Source organism: Gobius niger (genome assembly GCF_951799975.1).
Source record: "Gobius niger genome assembly, chromosome: 1".
Taxonomy (NCBI): domain Eukaryota; kingdom Metazoa; phylum Chordata; class Actinopteri; order Gobiiformes; family Gobiidae; genus Gobius; species Gobius niger.
The window spans coordinates 11,104,081-11,122,268 of NC_136852.1; the positions used below are offsets into that span (position 1 = coordinate 11,104,081).

The following is an 18,188-nucleotide window of genomic DNA, read 5'->3' on the forward strand; positions in this document are numbered from 1 at the left end:
AAATTTTAAATAAGAATCCACCAAACTGTGTTATTCATTTTTAATTTATAATGTTTTGTTTAATAAAAAAAAAAAAAGAAGACCGAGACATGGATGTCTTCCTACAGTTTTCTCTCTTCTAAAGTTGGACGGTCATTTCTGGAAGTCAAAATAGTAAAGATTCTTCGTAGCGGGAAAACGGTGGCAATGGCTGCAAAATAACTTGCATAAATTGTAAACTGGGGACAAAAAAAGATGTCATTAAGATGCAATACTGTAATTTACAGTGTATTCCATTATAAGCGAGAGGCTCACCTGTGGAATGATGCCAAGCCCCAGCCCGCTGCTGTCAACAACCACAAACACGAGGATCGTTTGTAAAACTAACGCTCCAAATGTGTTCACTCCAAACACCAGCGCGTATCTTTCCACTGAGAGACCAGCTGCTATCTGATACCTTTAAAGCAAGCGCCATTCTTGTTAGAACACTTATAGGCACTTAAAGGCTTCTTGCTTCAGACCATGTCCACACTTATCCTGATATCTCCACAAACGCAGACCTTTCTACAACCGTATACAAAACTATCTCTGTCCACACGACAGATTTTTTTGCAGAACTGACGCAACGTTCCATCTCCATGGGCTCATTTATTGGTCAAACTAATAACGTTGCCATGGACACACGCAGCCCGGGGGAAATAAATATCCAGTTTTTCTGTCCACACCTCTCCTTTTATACAGCGTTTATAAAAGTCTCCACTTTGCAGAGCATTTACAAAAATATCCAAAGCAGTGACGTCATTTATGTGGATGCGTGTGGCCGAAGGCCCTAACACTGACAAATATCTGCGTTTTTAAAAAGTATGTGTGGACAGGGCTTCAGCCTGTATAATTGTGATGAGAAAAAAAAAAATGTTAACTGCTTAAATAAACTACTAATACACAATTCAGTTCATCCAGATGAAACAAAAACTGGCACGAAGCTTAATGTCCTCTATCAGCACAAATGATATGGGTAAAAACAGTACAGATAGAGATAAAAGTATTATCCAATCATGTTTCATATGGCAAGTATGTGGAGCCAATCCATAATAAACAGTAAGGTTCAACAGTGATGAGTCATTGGGTTATTATTAGTAATGCTCCTAACGCTGTACTTACATGGCTATTGTTATCAGCAGCATGTACAGGCACTTGAAAACCACGTATCCAGCGTAGCACACCCATATGTTGCCTATAAAAGTCATAAGGAAGAGGGAAGCCGCCCCAAGTCCAGAGAGTCCTCCCAGGTAGAGCTCTCCCCAGTGCTCCCATCTCACCTCAACGAAGCCCACACCGTACGCTGTGGCTGCACCTACAGGGAGAGGAGCAGCATTATACTGTGTGTCCAAGTTAAATATGCAGTGGGTTCAGAAAGTTTTCAGACCTATTATTTATCCTTTTTATTTCATTACGTCACAGTATGATCCTAAATGATGTACCGTAATTATTATTCTACTGGTAAAACTTTGCACCAACAGGTTCACAAACTAGATGTGCTGTTGAACTTTCCTAAACGCCTGTGGTAAATTCCACTCGCTGCCTGTGATGCAGGAAGTAACATTTTCTGTTTCCAAACTTCAGCGTAGTTATAAATAGATGAGAATGAAAACTTCCTGAACCGACTGTAAAACATGGTCTGTGCGTCATACTCAAAAGATTGGAAACAGCTTCCACACCACCATTGTAAATGCTGGCGTTCTGGGAGGGCTCCACGTGCTCCCACAGCACCTGAAACAACAGAGCTGTTATTGATGCTATGGAGATGTCAAAAAGTACTAAAATTCTGCATCAAGATCTCTACTATAACAAAAAAAATAAGAGTTTCTCATCTTATACTCTCTGTTTTTGGGTCAGACTCTAATGTCCCTGCTAAAATAAAAGTAATTTATCTCGACTGTTGCTCAATAGAAAATGCAAGAACATTTACTATTTGAAATTGCATGAGTTACTTGAGCAAAAAAAAAACTGGTAAATGACCTCAAATTGTCAATGAATGAATGCTTGTGTGATTTTCAACTAACCTGCACATAGTTGACTGTCTGGTTATAGCCACAGGTAGCCAAAGCCCACCAGACGGACCAAATGAGCAGATTTTGGGAAGCATAGCACTCAACAAAATCTTGCCACAACAGAGAAAGAACCTTTCCAAAACTTCGGGTACCGGGTGCCGTATCACTTGTATTTTCCTCATTTGACCCCATGTGTATATCCACACCAGAATCTTCAGGAGCATGATTTTTCTTGTGGAAGAACATGCTTTTCTTTGGCATTGGTAGAAGTTGGGTTACGACCATTGCCACAGCGATAAGAACCAGGGTGAGCACTAAAACGTTGTCGTATGACATCAGATCAAAGCTGACCAGGACCTGCCCCAGGACTGAGCCCACAGTGTAGCCCAAGAGCTGCACGCTGCGGATGTAGGAGGTGGCCTTCTTGTACCTCTTCACCTCTATCACACTGCAAATGAGAAAAAAACAAAACAGGATTAAATATTACCAGGCCTTAATGCAGTATGTATATACTGCAAGTTTCACTGCATATCTGGAGCATCATCTGACCAAAGGCTGAACAGACCAAAAAATATACCATTCTGAACTACTATAGTCAAAGTGAACTGCCAAACCATTTATATTATGTGTAGGGCTGGGTACCTTTAAACAATACCAATATGGTATCAGCAAAAAAGTTCAGGTACTACTGAGGTCGGAGGAAAAAGTTATCGGGTTATCGGTTATTTTAGGCTATTTCAAAGTAGGCCGACACATGCAGACTGCACTTGTTTGTTGTGTTCAATTTAACAAAAGATTAAAACTTTTAAAAGTGTATAAGCTGTCTGTGTTATATTTTGCAACTCCAAACTATTTTTCTTTGGCGGAAGAGGGGGCAATATGGCTCTTTTCATAATACAGGTTGCAGACCTTTGGCCTTGGCAATTTGGTGAGCGTCTCTCTTCGCTTATCACCACCTACCATCCTGCACTGTCCTGTTCAATAACAGGCCAAAAAAACGAGATAATGATGCAATTCTATTATAGTTATTGGAAAAATGTGCTCCCCTGACAAATGGAGCTATCTAGTGAGTTTTCTTATGAGGGGCCAAACAGAACAGATAAAGTCCCTCATCAGCACAGATTGATAATTGGGTGCCACACCTGTAAATGTATGAAAAATATGCCACGTCACACGCCGTCACCACGCTGTACACAAACTGTGTGGCCTGCATGGCTGCCACACTTTTGGTCCAGAGGAGTAAGGCGTTCGTGACGAAAAGGGCAACGCTTTGGAAGAACACCACTGGCTTGTAGCGCAGCCAATCGGTGAGCAGGAACACCGGCACCAGCACAGCGAGGTAGGAGTAGGTCCATACCGGGAGAATCCTATTGTTTACCTGTCATAAAAAGCACTGCGTCACAACCATAAAAATGTCTTTATATGGAATGTTTGTATAGCTGTGTGTTGTGTCACTAAATGATGCGTAATTACCTGTTCTGACGTCAGATTTTTGTCAGGGCCGGTCAGGAATGGTATGAGAAAGGGCTCCAGAGGCTTGACAGTGCTGAAGAATCCGTATGTGCATAAAAGTGAAGTGGCATACCTCCAGTCTGACTTCCAACTTCTCCAGTGCCTTTTAAGTTCCATCTACACCACAGTTTTTCTATGAACCCGTCCCAGACCTAACTAGGACCTCTGTGAGGGCGTCTGTTCCGTCTTGTGTTAAATGCCGCTTGTCAATCAGTAACAACAGTCATGGTCATGGGTCAAGCAGTTAAATGTGCACGTGGCATGATCGCCAGGAGTGAAGTCATAATAATAAAGTTTCCATGCCTGACAGCCTGACAGTCAGTGTAGCAAGGCCCTGATTCCAGATTGATGACATGTGAAAATATTTTTGATTAATTTTTCCTTACAAGTCAGAATTTATGCAAACATACTGTAATACTAAATACATAATACCAGTGCGGTGTTGAATGTATTAAAATGTATGTTCAATTTTTAGACTTCTCTTTTTCATTTTTGTGACAGCAACTATTTAAATGACAAAATAGCAAAGGCTTAAATTTGTGCATGATGGATAGCAGTTATTTAGGTGTGACGGGGAAATTTTGTATAGAAAAAATGTCCTTTAAAAAAATGGATTACTCACAATAGATTTGTACATTTGGCATGCAGCAATATTGGATTATAGGTCTATACTACATAATATTCTTTGTATTATCCTTCGTGAACAAAACATGGAGTGCTTTCTTTTTTCCTTGAAAATACTTTATTTGATTGGTCAAAAGCGTTCCTCAGTGATCACCTTCACACGAGAGTCTTTTTCCTCTGAATGGTTTTGATGTGTGCAGGCTGTGTAGGTCCCTCGCATCAGGAACAGCACTGAGATGACTGCGTAGTAGCTCCCGTAAATTAAGAACTGCAAGGAAAAGTAGCAAACCAAAGATATTGTGAGTAAAAGTGTAAGAAACTCAGTAATGTCCCCCAATATACAGTCACAAGACTTTTGAAGACTCTGAATTCAGCCTTAATAAACGGTAGTGAAGGCATTATGCCCACTAGATGTCACTGTATGTTTGCTCACTGTAGTTATAGGGCTGCACAGTGAGTCAATCCCAATGTAAAGACTGAAAAAAGCAGAACAATATCCCTTGCAAACAATAAATATCTTGTCTTCATAATGTCTTATTAAAACCTGCCAAACCTTGCAGTGCTCTGAAATGTGCTGTTTCAAATGTTGCTTCTAAACATGTTTAAAATCGCATAGTGAACTCAGTTTTGATATTGAAACATAAATTCCAAATCTAACTCCTAATTAGATATTTGTTTCCAAAGTTGTGCAGCCTTATCTGGTTATTTGAAGTAAAAAAAAATAATGATGCATCAAATGAACTAACTCCACATGCAGGGTTGCCAGGTCTGCGTGTTTTTAAGCCTTGCCGCAAGTGAAAAATACTGTCTGCGGGTTTTTGCCTTGTTGTTTTCAATGTAAAATGTGCTGTTTATATCCTTTAAAAAAAAATCAAAATCACTAAACTAAAATCTCAGGATCGCAGGAGCACATGCGCTCTGTTAACTAGTAAAAAATATTGAAAATTCCAGCCGCGTCGTAAATGTCCACCGGTTTTGGGCGGCTTTAGCTGCCCAGACCTGGCAACCCTGTCACAAGTGATAAGTCAACAACACTCTTGTTATTAATACGTAATATACATATTGTATAAAATCTGGTCAAAGGTGTGTGTAGCCTTCTGACTGCAACTTGTTACTGTTGGCAAAATGATAATACCTGAGTAACGATGTCCAGTCCCAAAGCAGCATCATCAACAACAATGAAAGTCACAATCGTCTGTAGCAACAAGGCCACAAACGTGTTGATGCCAAAAGTCAGTGCGTAACACTCCATGGAGAGGTTCGAAGCAATCTGAAATCTGACAACAAAATCCACTAAGCATGAACACTGAACAAAAGGCAATATTGAAAGTGTTGTTTATCTTACACAGCGATGGTAATGAGCAGGATGTAGCAAGACTTGAATATCACATATCCGGCATAGCAGGCCCATATGTTGTTGGTCAGAGCCATAAGAAAAACTGCTCCAGTCCCTGCTGCTGAGAACATTCCCAGAGCCAACTCGCCCCACACTGCCCAGGTCACCTTAACATGCCCCACACCGAACGCAGCCGCTGCACCTGGATGAAGGGAAGCAGGCAGGACATTTATTTCATTTATTAATGCTATAGAAATTTTTCGGTTTTACAAGTGATTTTCTCCACAGATTCACTGGAGAAAATCAGTTGGGGAGAAGAATATCGAATGTCTAATCTCGTGATTTTTCCAACAACTTTTACAATTGCTATTTGATTTATAATTAAGACTCCTATAAGGAAGATTCAGTTGACAGTGCTCTTTGAGAGAATACGGAAATACCTTCTAAATAAATTAGTTTGTGGAGGTTTAAATTAAAGGGTCGGCAGGTTTTGAAACAGGAGAGGGAATATTTTTCTCTACTGAAAATATTATATTGCTGATTCGGATGCACTTTATCTTTAAGCCCGAGCTGGCTTCCATCTTGTGTGCCATTGATGCATAACAAAATAATTCTAAGTGCTTTGCAGAACAAGAAGAATGTATTTAGTATGTAAGTAGATAAACTTAAACATTTAGGGGGTCACTTATGGACGTGTTGCACTGAATTTACCACTTGAAATAGCACGTATTACAGAATTAGGGCCCCAAATCTGAAATGTAAATGAGAGAATGCTATACGTGAGTGAAAAATGCATAAATGACTCTGTAGCTGATCCACTTTTGCATGTGCTACTTATTTTGCACATGACAAAACGCTTGGTTAATGACCCCATTAGACTCACCTGCCAGACAGCTTACTGCCTCCACTGCTCCGTTGTATACAGAGGAAGTTTCAGAAGGCTCTATATGGTCCCACAGCAACTGACAATAGTTGAAGATCTGTGTGTAGCCAGCTGTGGCCAAAGCCCACCACAGAGACCAACAGATTAACTTACTGCAATCAGTAAATGACAAATACAAAGGTTAAGTCAAATATTAGAAGAGAAGCATGCCAATAAAACACTGTATAAAAATGGCTTTACCTTGAAGAGTAAGACTCTTTAAAACTTTGCCAAAGTAAACGGCCTGCTCTGATCATATTTTCTCCGCTGCACCATCGAGGCCCACTGTCTTGTACGGGACAGTCTTTTTCTGAGGGAGAGGTCTGTGCCCCTTTGAAGAACAAGCTTGTCTTGGGCATTGGCAAACATAAAGCAAGAAAAAAAGCCACTATTTCAATTCCAAGAGTGATGGTGTTCAGGTAGAAGTAATCCAGACCTGTCACATAATTGCAGTTGTTATTGATGCTGTTCTGAATAAGATTTTACATTCATTTGTGACGTACCAGCCACGGATACAAGCACCTGGCCAAGTGATGCCCCAAAGGTGTATCCAGCCATCATAGCACCACGAAGATATCCAGTTGCTCGTTGGTAGTTCTCTAAAGGTATTACACTGTATATATATGAAAGATAAGCCACTTCTGTCGCTGTCACCACCGCATAGTTAACCTGTGAATAAGATTTTAATGATAAATATTAATTATCTTCAGAATAATTAGTTAAAGAGATGAAAGCTTTTGTAATAAAACTTATGTACATTTTTGGATGTGGATTAGGCCTTCTTATAGAGTTCAGGATTGTCAGGATCACTAAGCATCTTGGGATTTGCAGCAATAATAAACCAATGGATATTTTAAAAGGTAAAGTACTGGAGTTATTGTTCACATTAAAACACTTGGACTACATTGTTAGATGCATCTACCAGTAAGCAGCTAACAGAGTTGTTCCATGGCTTTTATTCTCCACTTTATATGTTGTAAGGAATAATGAGGGGAAAAAAGCTAATATTAGCTAACAACATAAGCTAAAAACATTTTAGCTAATGTTCTATGGAAAATGTTTGCAAAGACCCACAAACATGGAAGATGTCCATGGTAGCTGTGAATTTTCCCGAACTCTCACTTGTGTTGCTGTTTAACTAAGATTAGTGCTATTCTTTAAATCAGAATAACATATTTTAAAATTACGGAAATGCATATTTAGGCAGGACCATGTTGCACTGTTTACTGTTTATGAAAAAAAATGATTTGATTGAACTTTAAATTCAGCTGATCTGAGATCTGAGACTTATTTGGTGAAACCCTCCAGTATACTCAATGAAAAAGACTTCCCACATAATTATAAAACACATTAATCTAACAGGCTAGTCTTCAATAGTGTTACTGTGACACTGAAACTTTCCTAACTAATCCCCGTGAAGAATTGGGATGTTTGAAATTCATTAGGAATTTTGCGTATGAGTTTGGACCACAACTAGCATTTTAAGCATTGCTCCCTTTTTCATTGTTGTAAACAAATAAATAAAAGAGCAGGTTTAGGACTTTTAAGTAATATTGTAAGTATGAAACATTATAATATAAATCATTTCTGACACTGAGCATATTACAAAACATAAACAGATCTGTGGCCCTTTGAGTAATTTGCAGGGATAATTATTCACCTGGAGGAACACCATGGCGGCCAAACCTGGGATGAAGCACAGCAGCACATAGTTGGAGACCAGGAAGAGCCCTTGAACAACAATGACAGGCTTGTACATTACGAAATCTGTCAGCAAAAACACGGGGAAAAGGAAACTCAGGTACGAGTAGGTCCATATGGGAAACAGATAGTTGGTTACCTGCAAAACAAGGTCAAAGATTATTCAAGGTGAATCTCCTTAAGGCCTTTTGTGAAAGTTTAGATTATAAAACTAGATGGCTGAGTGTCTTACCACTTCCTCGGAAATGTTCTTGTAAGGTCCAATCAGATACGGTGTGAGGAAGGGCTCTGCCACTCTGCAGGAACCAAAAAAACCATAAAGACATAGCACTGCAGTGGGATAAGCCCAATTTGAGGACTTCAATTTGTTCCAACAGCTCATTCCCTATTCTTTAAACAGTATCCAGTTGTTACTTGACAGTGACCACCTATATCTTCGAAATCAGACTGTTATCTGTCAGGCGTGTAAAGTTTCCTTCAGTAGCAAGAATAATAATACGGCCTTATCAGCTGAGAGACTTTGCCCTGGAAAAAAAGCAAAGCTTGCTGTTGAGTTGAAAGGAAAAGTGTATTTTAGTTAAACATCAATAGGTAATTAAAATGTAGCAATCTTTATGAAATAATTCATTACTAGAATATAATGGAATAACATAGAACAGAACAGAACAGAACAGATACAGAACAGAACACATAGCCTACATTTAAAGTTATTCATAATGGGTAGGGGTTATGAAGAAGGCTGTGTTGAAATACAATAACTGTTTCAAGTTAGCAGTTTTATATTGATTGCAACTCAACAGAAAAAGTAACAAAAAATAAAAAATGATGTGAAAGTTGTGGATGTGTAGGCCAGATTAAGTGACCGTAATACCTACATTTTTATCAAACGGCACTAATTTGCATTATTTACAATTTTATATTTCTTGTTTTTGTTGCTATGCTCAGGCAAACAGTAAAAGTGAGATTGAGCTGGAAGTAGCTTGAAGTATGCAAATGTTATTAAATTGTAGATACACGTTTAACATAATACGTGCTTACTGGCATGGCTTTGTTTACATTCCTTTGCGCATGCGTAGTCGGAGAGTCGCCGCAAACCCGTCGCCATAGCAACCTCGTGTTGGTGAACTTTAGTGCGGACGATGCAGAGCGCAGACCCGCGGCGCAAAATGAAACTTAAGCGATTTTGTCTCCGATATTATCCACCAGGTAACCTCAAACCATTCATCTGAACTTCTCACTTTTGTCACTTAATATCACAGAGCTGTCTTTATGATTTGATACAACGGTTAGCAACAATGCTTCAACATGTCTCTAAAGAATTAACCTGACGTTACTGTGTAAGCCTACTGCTAACCTTCCCCCCCCCCCCCCCAATACGTTTTCCTCCAGGTATCATAATTGAATATGAGAAAGGAGAGCAACAAAAGACAAAGTCAATAGACCTCCTGAATTTATCAGCAGAGTACGTGAGTTTTTACAAATTTTGCACAGTACTCGAGCCAATGGTGTTAGCTAATTCGTAGCATATAGCGTTAAATTATGTTATTGTCTTTACAAATTTTGGACTATTATCTATGTCTCATCGGAAAAATCTTTTACTTACTGTGCTATGTTTAAAGGGTCATTTAAATTCATTTCTGTACTTATTGCAGGACAAATCCAGATGAGTTGGTGGCTGAGATTATACAGACAGAGCCTTTGATCACTGAGCACTGGGCTGATCGGATCAAAGATATTGTCATTCGCCTTCAGGAGAAGATAACTCAGCAAAACCACCACAAATTTTGTTTTGTTAAGGTTGTATTTTTTTCCCAGTATAGTATTTACTTAAAAAAAAAAGTAAAATGTGGTATTTCCCCCAAATCAACACATAACCTAAGCTATAAAGTAAAGACTAGTTATAAATGCTAGTATTGTTTTTTAGGTGCTTTGTGTTTGATGAAAAATCTCATCTGATTTTTTTTATTTTTTTTCCCCAACGTCCTCATTCACAGGCACTCAATGCTCACTTGCTGCCACTGACAAATGTTGCTTTTAACAAGCCCGGATCGAAGTGAGTTCTGCAAGGTGCATCTATATTGTTAAATATCTATATCCTCATGTTTTCTTGCCCTCCACAGGTTCATAACAGGGAGCTATGACAGGACTTGTAAAGTTTGGGACACCGCATCAAGCGTGTGCCTTCTTACTCTTGAGTCTCACCAAAGTGTAGTTTATGCAATTGCTTTCAACAACCCCTTTGGGTAAACAAGTTTGTATATTACTTATGTCAATAAAAGATGATGTCTTGACATCTTTGCGCTTTTGTTTGCTCCAGGGACAAGATCGCCACCGGTTCCTTTGATAAAACATGCAAACTGTGGTGCGCTGAGACTGGCAAGTGTTTCCATACATTCAGAGGACACACAGCAGAAATAGTATGTGTGATTACTGTGATATTTTTCTCAACTACTTGAAAATATCAATAGTAAGTGGTTTATACAACAGAATGTTTTGGGCGTTTAGGTTTGTCTGGCATTCAACCCTCAGAGCACTTTGGTAGCCACAGGCAGCATGGATACTACGGCTAAGCTGTGGGATGTGGAGAGTGGTGACGAGGTGGCCACACTGTCCGTGAGTACTGCTTTATTCATGCAGTTGCTATAATAGAATACACTATATTTTTTACACTATAAATAAAGTAATTTGTGGGTCATTTCAAGCCTTTTGACATGTGTTCTATTTCAGGGTCACCAAGCCGAGGTCCTCTGTTTATGTTTCAACACCGTGGGCAATCAGCTCATCACAGGCTCCTTTGACTACAGTGTGGTGATATGGGATGTTCCATCCAGAAGGTCAGATCTCCTCATTAACGCTCTGTTATGCTCTGTTACCAACATTATGAAAGATAAAAGTGCAGTGGTTAATCAAAATGTTTGTCTGGGTCTTTCCCCCAGCCTTGTCCACACTTTGAATGGGCACCAGGGGGAGATAAGCAATGTGCAGTTTAACTGGGATTGCTCGCTTATTGTTTCAGCTTCGATGGACAAAAGTTGCAAGGTCAGCATTCATGCACCCTGGTGATTTAAACAGATCTACCGTATTATATTCTTCACTGGTTTGATAAAAGCACCTTTATAATACATTTTCCCTATGAATGTCTGTATACCATCATGCTTTGTCACTAAAGTATATTTGTGTTTGCAGTTGTGGGACGCAGCCAGCGGGATGTGTGTGGCCACGCTGAAAGGACACACAGAAGAGTTGATGGATGCATGCTTTGATTTAACTGGACAGCTTGTTGCAACAGCCTCTGCAGATTGTAAGACTTTTTATTGCATTCATATTATAGTTAGATTATGGGTCATACTGATCCCGGCTGAACCAATTTCTTTCCCCCACAAACACAGTTATAGTGTATAAATAAATGTTGAGAAGTTCTTTTAAAACTATGTGTAGACTGTCTGCTGGCAGATATTTCAAAGATGTTTGCTGTTTATAGATGGTACGTGGGCTACTAAGTAATCCAAAGTTTTGTTTATTTTTCTGAGGCACTGCGAAAGTGTTTAATGCAACTACACATGAACACCTGTTAACCCTGACGGGCCATGAGAGTGAGATCTCAAAGGTAAGCTTTGTTTAGAATCACCAAGTTACAAAACACTTGCCATACTACGTAATATATGTACTAAGCCATATTTGTTCCCCATTAACCAGACATAGAAGTTGATGTTGACTGTGCTATAAAGCCATATGACAACTTTCAATTTGTTTGGCTTGTTAGGTGTGCTTCAACCCCCAAAGCACCCGACTCCTGACTGCTAGCTCGGACCGGACAGCTCGTCTGTGGGACGTCAAGACTGGAGAGTGTCTACAAGTGTTAAGTGGCCACACTGATGAAATCTTTTCCTGTGCCTTCAACTACGAGGGAGACATCCTCATTACCGGTGTGTACATACAGGATCACTGTAGAACTAGCCATGTATTCCTTGTTTGGACATTTCAAACTGCTTTAAAGAAACATTATACGACAAAATGTTTCACTTTGTGGGCACATGTAGTGCAAGAGAAATACAATACAAGTACAGTACAAAATAAACACATTACATATTTGCTAAAAATGCTTCTATGGTATTTTTCAGGAAGCAAGGATAACACATGTCGGGTGTGGTATTAGCTGCTCATTTCAAACCCCGGATCGACTGTCATTACGTGTCATTACCTGTTGCTAAATGTATACTTTACCTAAAAAATCTATCATATATGTAAATGCCTTGAATATTTCACTGTGTTCACTTTTCCATTCGAAACAAATAAAGTAATTAATACATGTAATTCGATTGTGTGCTTATTTGTGGATAATATACAGTGCAATATCAAGTTTGTTTTTACGGCTAGTCACCAATAGTAATGTTAATTTTTTCACCAAATGCAACGTTTTAAATGTACTGTCAAACACTTCACAAACATGGATGACATTTACAGTTCAGTGCAGTATTCAGGTTACAAAAGGGGAATTGAGAGCATCACGTCGAAGGGGCTGTACAATGAACTCCCTCTTGTCGCACTGAATTAACTGTTAAAATAATAGGGTGAATGAGAACATTTTATTTTTTATTTTTAGCACTTTATTTCCAAACCCAAATCAGAGCTACCAATACTATACATAAAAAAACAAAGTATGAATGAAAAGAGTCTTGACATAAAACAGAAAATCATTATTTATTGTGCTAACATTTAAATTGATGTTGTTGAAGTTTATAAAACCTATCACCTATTTACTATTTATTTCACTTTGCAACAAAGGTGTTACCTGTTGCTCTGAAAGCTGTCAGTCACATGCTCATGCCCTGATAGACTCAGCACCGCCCTTAGCCCTCACCCCCCTCTCCCCAGTGCCCACTGTTTCAAGCTTTGGTTGTGGTGGGCATAGTGACGTGACACATGTTCTCGTTCCTTTGCTATGGCGTGAAGTTTGGACATGCAATTGACAATGGACTCTTTGAAAAATTGGAGTAGATCCATTCATGTTCGATACACCGTTCTGGTAAGTGAATGTTTATTGTAATTATTAAACATTCTTTTTTACATCGATATAACTTGGTTGTGTATTATCTGGCAGATGTATTCCACTCAACTTGTTTTTCTGAATGCAAACACTGTGGGGAGGTTTTCGGAAAATGTGCCTGGACGTGATTCTGTCTCTGCTCTGTCCAGTCGTGACACTGACTTGCTCTCTCTGAATAAACTGAGCTCACCAAGGTTCGTTTCATTTAAAGTCAAAGAGGACACATTGCCAGGTAAGGTTCCTTGTAATATATCTCAGGTAATATCATTGTTTACTTGATTGTTTCTGTATTCAATCAGTTCAAATAAGTATAAATATAGAAGATCACTTGGCAATTTTGAAACGACTTTAAAATGTGTTTAATAAATCTGGTGACCCAACCAGGAAAAACAATTTTGAGCTCTTGAGGTAGGGGTATCTGCTTAGTTATGATGATGATAGTTATGGGTCAATGTTTGCATCCAATATAGAGACGGCAAGCCTATGTATTGTTAAAACAAACCATAGAAAATGTTCTGTTTATATGAAGAATTAGACCATTTTGTATGTATTACCCTGGCTAGCTTTGAGTAACCCTAGCTGCTGTTTACCTCTGTGTCTGGCAGGAACTGTAGTGGGAAAGCTGGAGCTGCCCCTCGCCAGTCCCACACCTATCACATTCTCGGTTCTGGAGGACGATGGGCAGAACCTGTTTCTCCTCAGCCCTTTCTCAGGGGAGTTCCTTTTGTCCCGTGGCCTGGATTTTGAAACACAGAGCTTATTCATCCTGAGTGTGGGGGCACAGATGGGGCAGGACTCGGTCTCCAGTGTCCGTGTGTACTTTAACGTGCTGGATGTTAATGATAATCCACCTCTCTTCAGCCAGGAGGACATTTCGCTGGTGCTCCAGGAAAATATGTGGACTGGAGCCTGTCTTCTGGCACTGAATGTGTCCGATAAAGATGAGGGTATGTTCAACAGCTGAGTCAATTCTCACTTACAAAGAAACGTAGAATGAGCCCAGAACTAGTCACCACAACTGCCTCTAAAATCCTGCACTGTCACTCAAAAAGATTTTTTTTTCGAGTCCGAAGTGCCATCATGCACGAGCTTCATAGAACCTGCAGTTACATGTAAGACCTGAGGTGGCAGTAGTAAAATGACCAACTTGCATCTCGTCTGTTTAAGCAGAACTCTGTAGTTTCTAACTTATGCACTATTATGGCCCATTTTGTTCATCTCTCTCCAACGCGTAATGGCATAGTATCTGACCACTATCATTTCCATTGCCCCTTTTGCATCTCCTAAAAAGATAATTCTGGCATTTTTTCAGCAAAATAATGACAAAATGTAAATTAAGTAAGAATGAGAAGTAACACACACCAAAATGTGCATGTGGTGAGGAAAATCTTAAAAATGTATAAAGCAGAGCCAGATCCCAAATGTAAATTCAAACAGAAAAAATGCTAGGTTTGGTTACTCATTCACATGTACAGTAGGTTCTGTTATACCAGGTCTTTCAACATCAGCATACATTCAACATATATTCTCTGCACGTATGTTTTCTCTGCACAGGTGAAAATGGGGAATTAAACCTGAAGATAATCAGTGGAGATGAAGACGGAATCTTCTTTATAAATCCATCTGGAATCCTCTGCCTTAAGTCACAGTTAGACAGAGAGAGACACTTTTTCCACAACCTGACCATAACAGCCAATGACTGCGCCCGACCTCCATCTCTACAGTTCACCAGCACCGCCGTCGTCACCATAACCGTTGAAGACATTAATGACAATCCGCCATCGTTTCCTTCTCGCTCTCACACAGTTGCCATACCAGAGGACAGTGAACTTAATACTACTATCATGACTGTATATGCTCGGGACCCAGACGCCGGCTTGAACGGAGAAGTTTGGTACTACTTGACAGACAGTTCGGGCAGCATTTTTAGCGTTGATCCTCAAAGTGGAAGAGTTAACCTTCAAGAGAGACTGGACAGAGAACACATTGATAAGTTTACAATTTTTGTTGTGGCTGTGGATAATGGTTCGCCCCCATTGAGCGCCACCATGAACATCACTATAATGGTTGAAGATTTGAATGACCATGATCCCGTATTTACACAAAATAGATATAGCTTTGAAATTATGGAGGACGTTCTGCCTGGAACAAGCGTGTTTCAAGTCCAAGCTCATGACCAGGACATTGGAAAGAACGGACAAGTGAGGTATGCGCTCAACGATGTCGGCCCGTTTGTTGTGGATTCGGGCAAAGGAGACATTACAGTTATGTTCCAACTTGACCGAGAGATCACTTCTCACTACGACGTCACCTTAAAAGCAGTGGATCATGGGAACCCGCCCAGGGAAACAAATGTTACGCTCAATATCACAGTTTTGGATGTGAATGACTTTACGCCGCTCTTTTCACCGGGGACAGTGACTTTATATGTGATGGAGAATGGAGTGGACACAACACAGCTGACGTATGAGGTAATTGTTTTTCTAAAGCTAAAAAAAATTATATAGTAATCATATCCCTATACATTCCTATGTAATCATGTTATCAGAACTTTAAAAAAAAAGGTAAATCAATGTTATTTGAAAATGTGTACTCATCCTCTCTAGAGTAAGTCTCTTTCAGTAACGGACAATGGATGAAATTTACAACAGACCTTTTCTGAATGTTCAAAAACAAACTGAGACTGAGAGCCACTGGACAGGTTTGCTGTTGATGTATATGGTCCTAATACAATGATATGCTTGTTTGTCTTGTCTTTTTTAAATATTATAAAACATATTTTCACAGTGTTAGCCCATGGAAAATAAACAGTAGCCTATGTGCTATAAACTGGAGTCCACAGTTGGTTACATGGCTTGGCAGATTTTGGCATTTTCTCCATCTGTTGACCTCAGTGTGGTCTTTATCTCGAGGTTGCTGCCATGGATGAAGACTTGGGCCTCAACAGTGAGCTGACCTACGCCATACAAACGGGAAACAAAGACCTGTTCTCCATCAGTCCCAGTGGGGGGTTCACGATTGCTGACAGTTTAGACAGAGAAACCGAGTCGCTCTACAGTGTGGTCATCACGGCTGTCGATTCAGGTGATGACACTTATATAAACAAACATACGCTAAGGAATTATTTACTAAATTAACATTTTAATTCATTTGCAGGAGTCCCACGTCTTACAGGTACTCTGACTGTGCATGTGGTAGTGGAAGACGAAAATGATAACCCTCCAGAATTTACTGAAGAGGCCTACCACACTATTGTATCTGAAGACAGCCAGACTGGGACTGTGTTTGCCATGATCACAGCCTCTGACAAAGATCATGGCCAGAATGGTAAGATAAGGTAAATCAATGTGTCCATGTGCTAGTGTGTTCAATAACTCTTCAAAACAACTTCATCAGATGTTGAATTTGTGACTGCAGCCACAGCCGCAGCCAGCTTTGCGCTGACAGTTTATTGAAATAGAGGGAAAGAAAGCATTCTTTGTTCCAGCTGAATTGGTCTGAACCAGTGTTTATTTATTCATTTATTTTTTAATTATCACTAAAACATTGTTATCTAAAACTAAATGTAAGTGGGACCAAACCCCGAAGCTCCCTGTTAGGTAAATAAGCTTGTTTTGATTAATGATTTAACAATGCAGGTCAAATTGCCTGGATGTCTCACAATCTTCAGCGCGTCACGAGTAAAATAACTTGTGCATTTGTTTCGACCAGGTATTCTATAGAGAGCACAGATGTACCATTTTCTATTGAAGAAGAATCTGGGGAGCTGTTCACTACTGATGTCCTAGATAGGGAAATTACTGCAGAGTATAGACTGACCGTGATTGCCACAGACGAGCATCCCGCTGAGCCTCTGTCCAGCTCCGCTTTAGTAGTAGTGTTGATCGGAGATGTTAATGACAACTCGCCCCAGTTTCTTAATGGTCAATTTGTGGTCTACATGCCCACAGAGATGGAACAAGGTCAGAGATTTCACAATCTATTTAGGCATATCAATGTTGAAGTAATATATCTTAACCTTACCTTTTTGCTGCTCAGGCATGGTGGTTTGTGTTGCCTCAGCAACAGATGAAGACACGGATATGAATGCTGAACTTCGATATTCTTTATATCAACAAGCTTCAGATGGGTTTTCCATCGATGCCCAAAGTGGAACCGTGTTCTCTTCGGTTCCGCTTACGTCATCTGACGATATAGTGCTCCACATCCATGTGGAAGATGCCGGAGAGAATCCAAAGTTTGACTCTACTACCATTACAATTAGATTTCAAAGGGTTTCTGAGTTTCCTGAGATGTATGTGGACATTGTTAGCTCTTCCCTGCCTGAGGATGAGCCAGTAGGCAATGTGGTGGCAGTGGTCAGTGGTTCCACTTCTAGAGTAGAGCCTGTAATGTTTTATTTGGCCTCAGGGAACTTTGAGGAAATATTTTACATGGACCAACAAAGTGGCATTCTCACTGTGCAAAAGAGTCTAGATTATGAATTGAAAAAAGAGTTCTCCCTGTTAATAGAAGCTCGAGACTCAGGCTTTCCTCCTTTCTCATCATTTGAGGAAATTCACATTAACATCACGGATGTGAATGACAATGCCCCACTATTTAGTCAGATGGTGTACAGGTGCGAGGTTTTTGAGAATTCACCCCCAACCTTTGTTTGTGATGTTCTTGCCATCGATGCTGACTCAGGAATGTTTGGAACTGTGCAGTACAACATAACGGAAGGAAACTCCGGTTATGTTTTCATGATCGACCCTGAAAATGGAGTGTTGACCACTACAGTGTCTTTAGACAGAGAGCACAATTCAGTGTTCAATTTGACGATTGAAGCTACGGAGTGGTACAATCCACATAATATGGACCGAGCCACAGTCATTGTCGCTGTTTTGGACAGAAACGACAACGCACCACAATTTTCTCACATTTTTATTGCTGAAGTATCTGAGGATTCTCCAATCGGTCACACTGTTCTGCATGTCACTTCAACGGATGATGATGCTGAAGCCAATTTACAAACTA

At 39.8% G+C, this 18,188-nt stretch overlaps 2 protein-coding genes and 1 long non-coding RNA gene across 3 annotated transcripts; 2 read left to right on the top strand and 1 right to left on the bottom strand.

The window, feature by feature from the left end:
* Nucleotides 1–14: 14 nt before the first annotated feature.
* slc19a3a (solute carrier family 19 member 3a) lies at nt 15–8,507 on the bottom strand (the record flags this gene model as incomplete). Its single annotated transcript, XM_079570961.1, has 15 exons — nt 15–218; nt 295–436; nt 1,141–1,333; nt 1,671–1,749; nt 2,043–2,478; nt 3,173–3,408; nt 3,504–3,659; nt 4,321–4,434; nt 5,302–5,443; nt 5,512–5,704; nt 6,386–6,537; nt 6,626–6,860; nt 6,928–7,093; nt 8,085–8,264; nt 8,358–8,507. The coding sequence occupies 15 exons, from the start codon at nt 8,505–8,507 to the stop codon at nt 102–104; spliced, it is 2,691 nt and encodes an 896-aa protein (XP_079427087.1). The 3' UTR covers nt 15–101.
* A 722-nt stretch (nt 8,508–9,229) lies between these two features.
* daw1 (dynein assembly factor with WDR repeat domains 1) lies at nt 9,230–12,281 on the top strand (the record flags this gene model as incomplete). The annotated part of the gene is made up of 13 exons (XM_079579870.1): nt 9,230–9,331; nt 9,515–9,587; nt 9,778–9,922; nt 10,120–10,178; nt 10,246–10,368; nt 10,443–10,542; nt 10,631–10,738; nt 10,853–10,959; nt 11,062–11,164; nt 11,312–11,426; nt 11,656–11,732; nt 11,889–12,051; nt 12,247–12,281. The coding sequence occupies exons 1-13, from the start codon at nt 9,265–9,267 to the stop codon at nt 12,279–12,281; spliced, it is 1,275 nt and encodes a 424-aa protein (XP_079435996.1). The 5' UTR covers nt 9,230–9,264.
* Nucleotides 12,282–13,273: 992 nt separating this feature from the next.
* LOC306969089 lies at nt 13,274–14,890 on the top strand. The gene is made up of 3 exons (XR_013793300.1): nt 13,274–13,404; nt 13,778–14,119; nt 14,727–14,890. It is a non-coding gene; the product is annotated as an uncharacterized lncRNA (long non-coding RNA).
* The last annotated feature ends 3,298 nt before the right edge of the window (nt 14,891–18,188 follow it).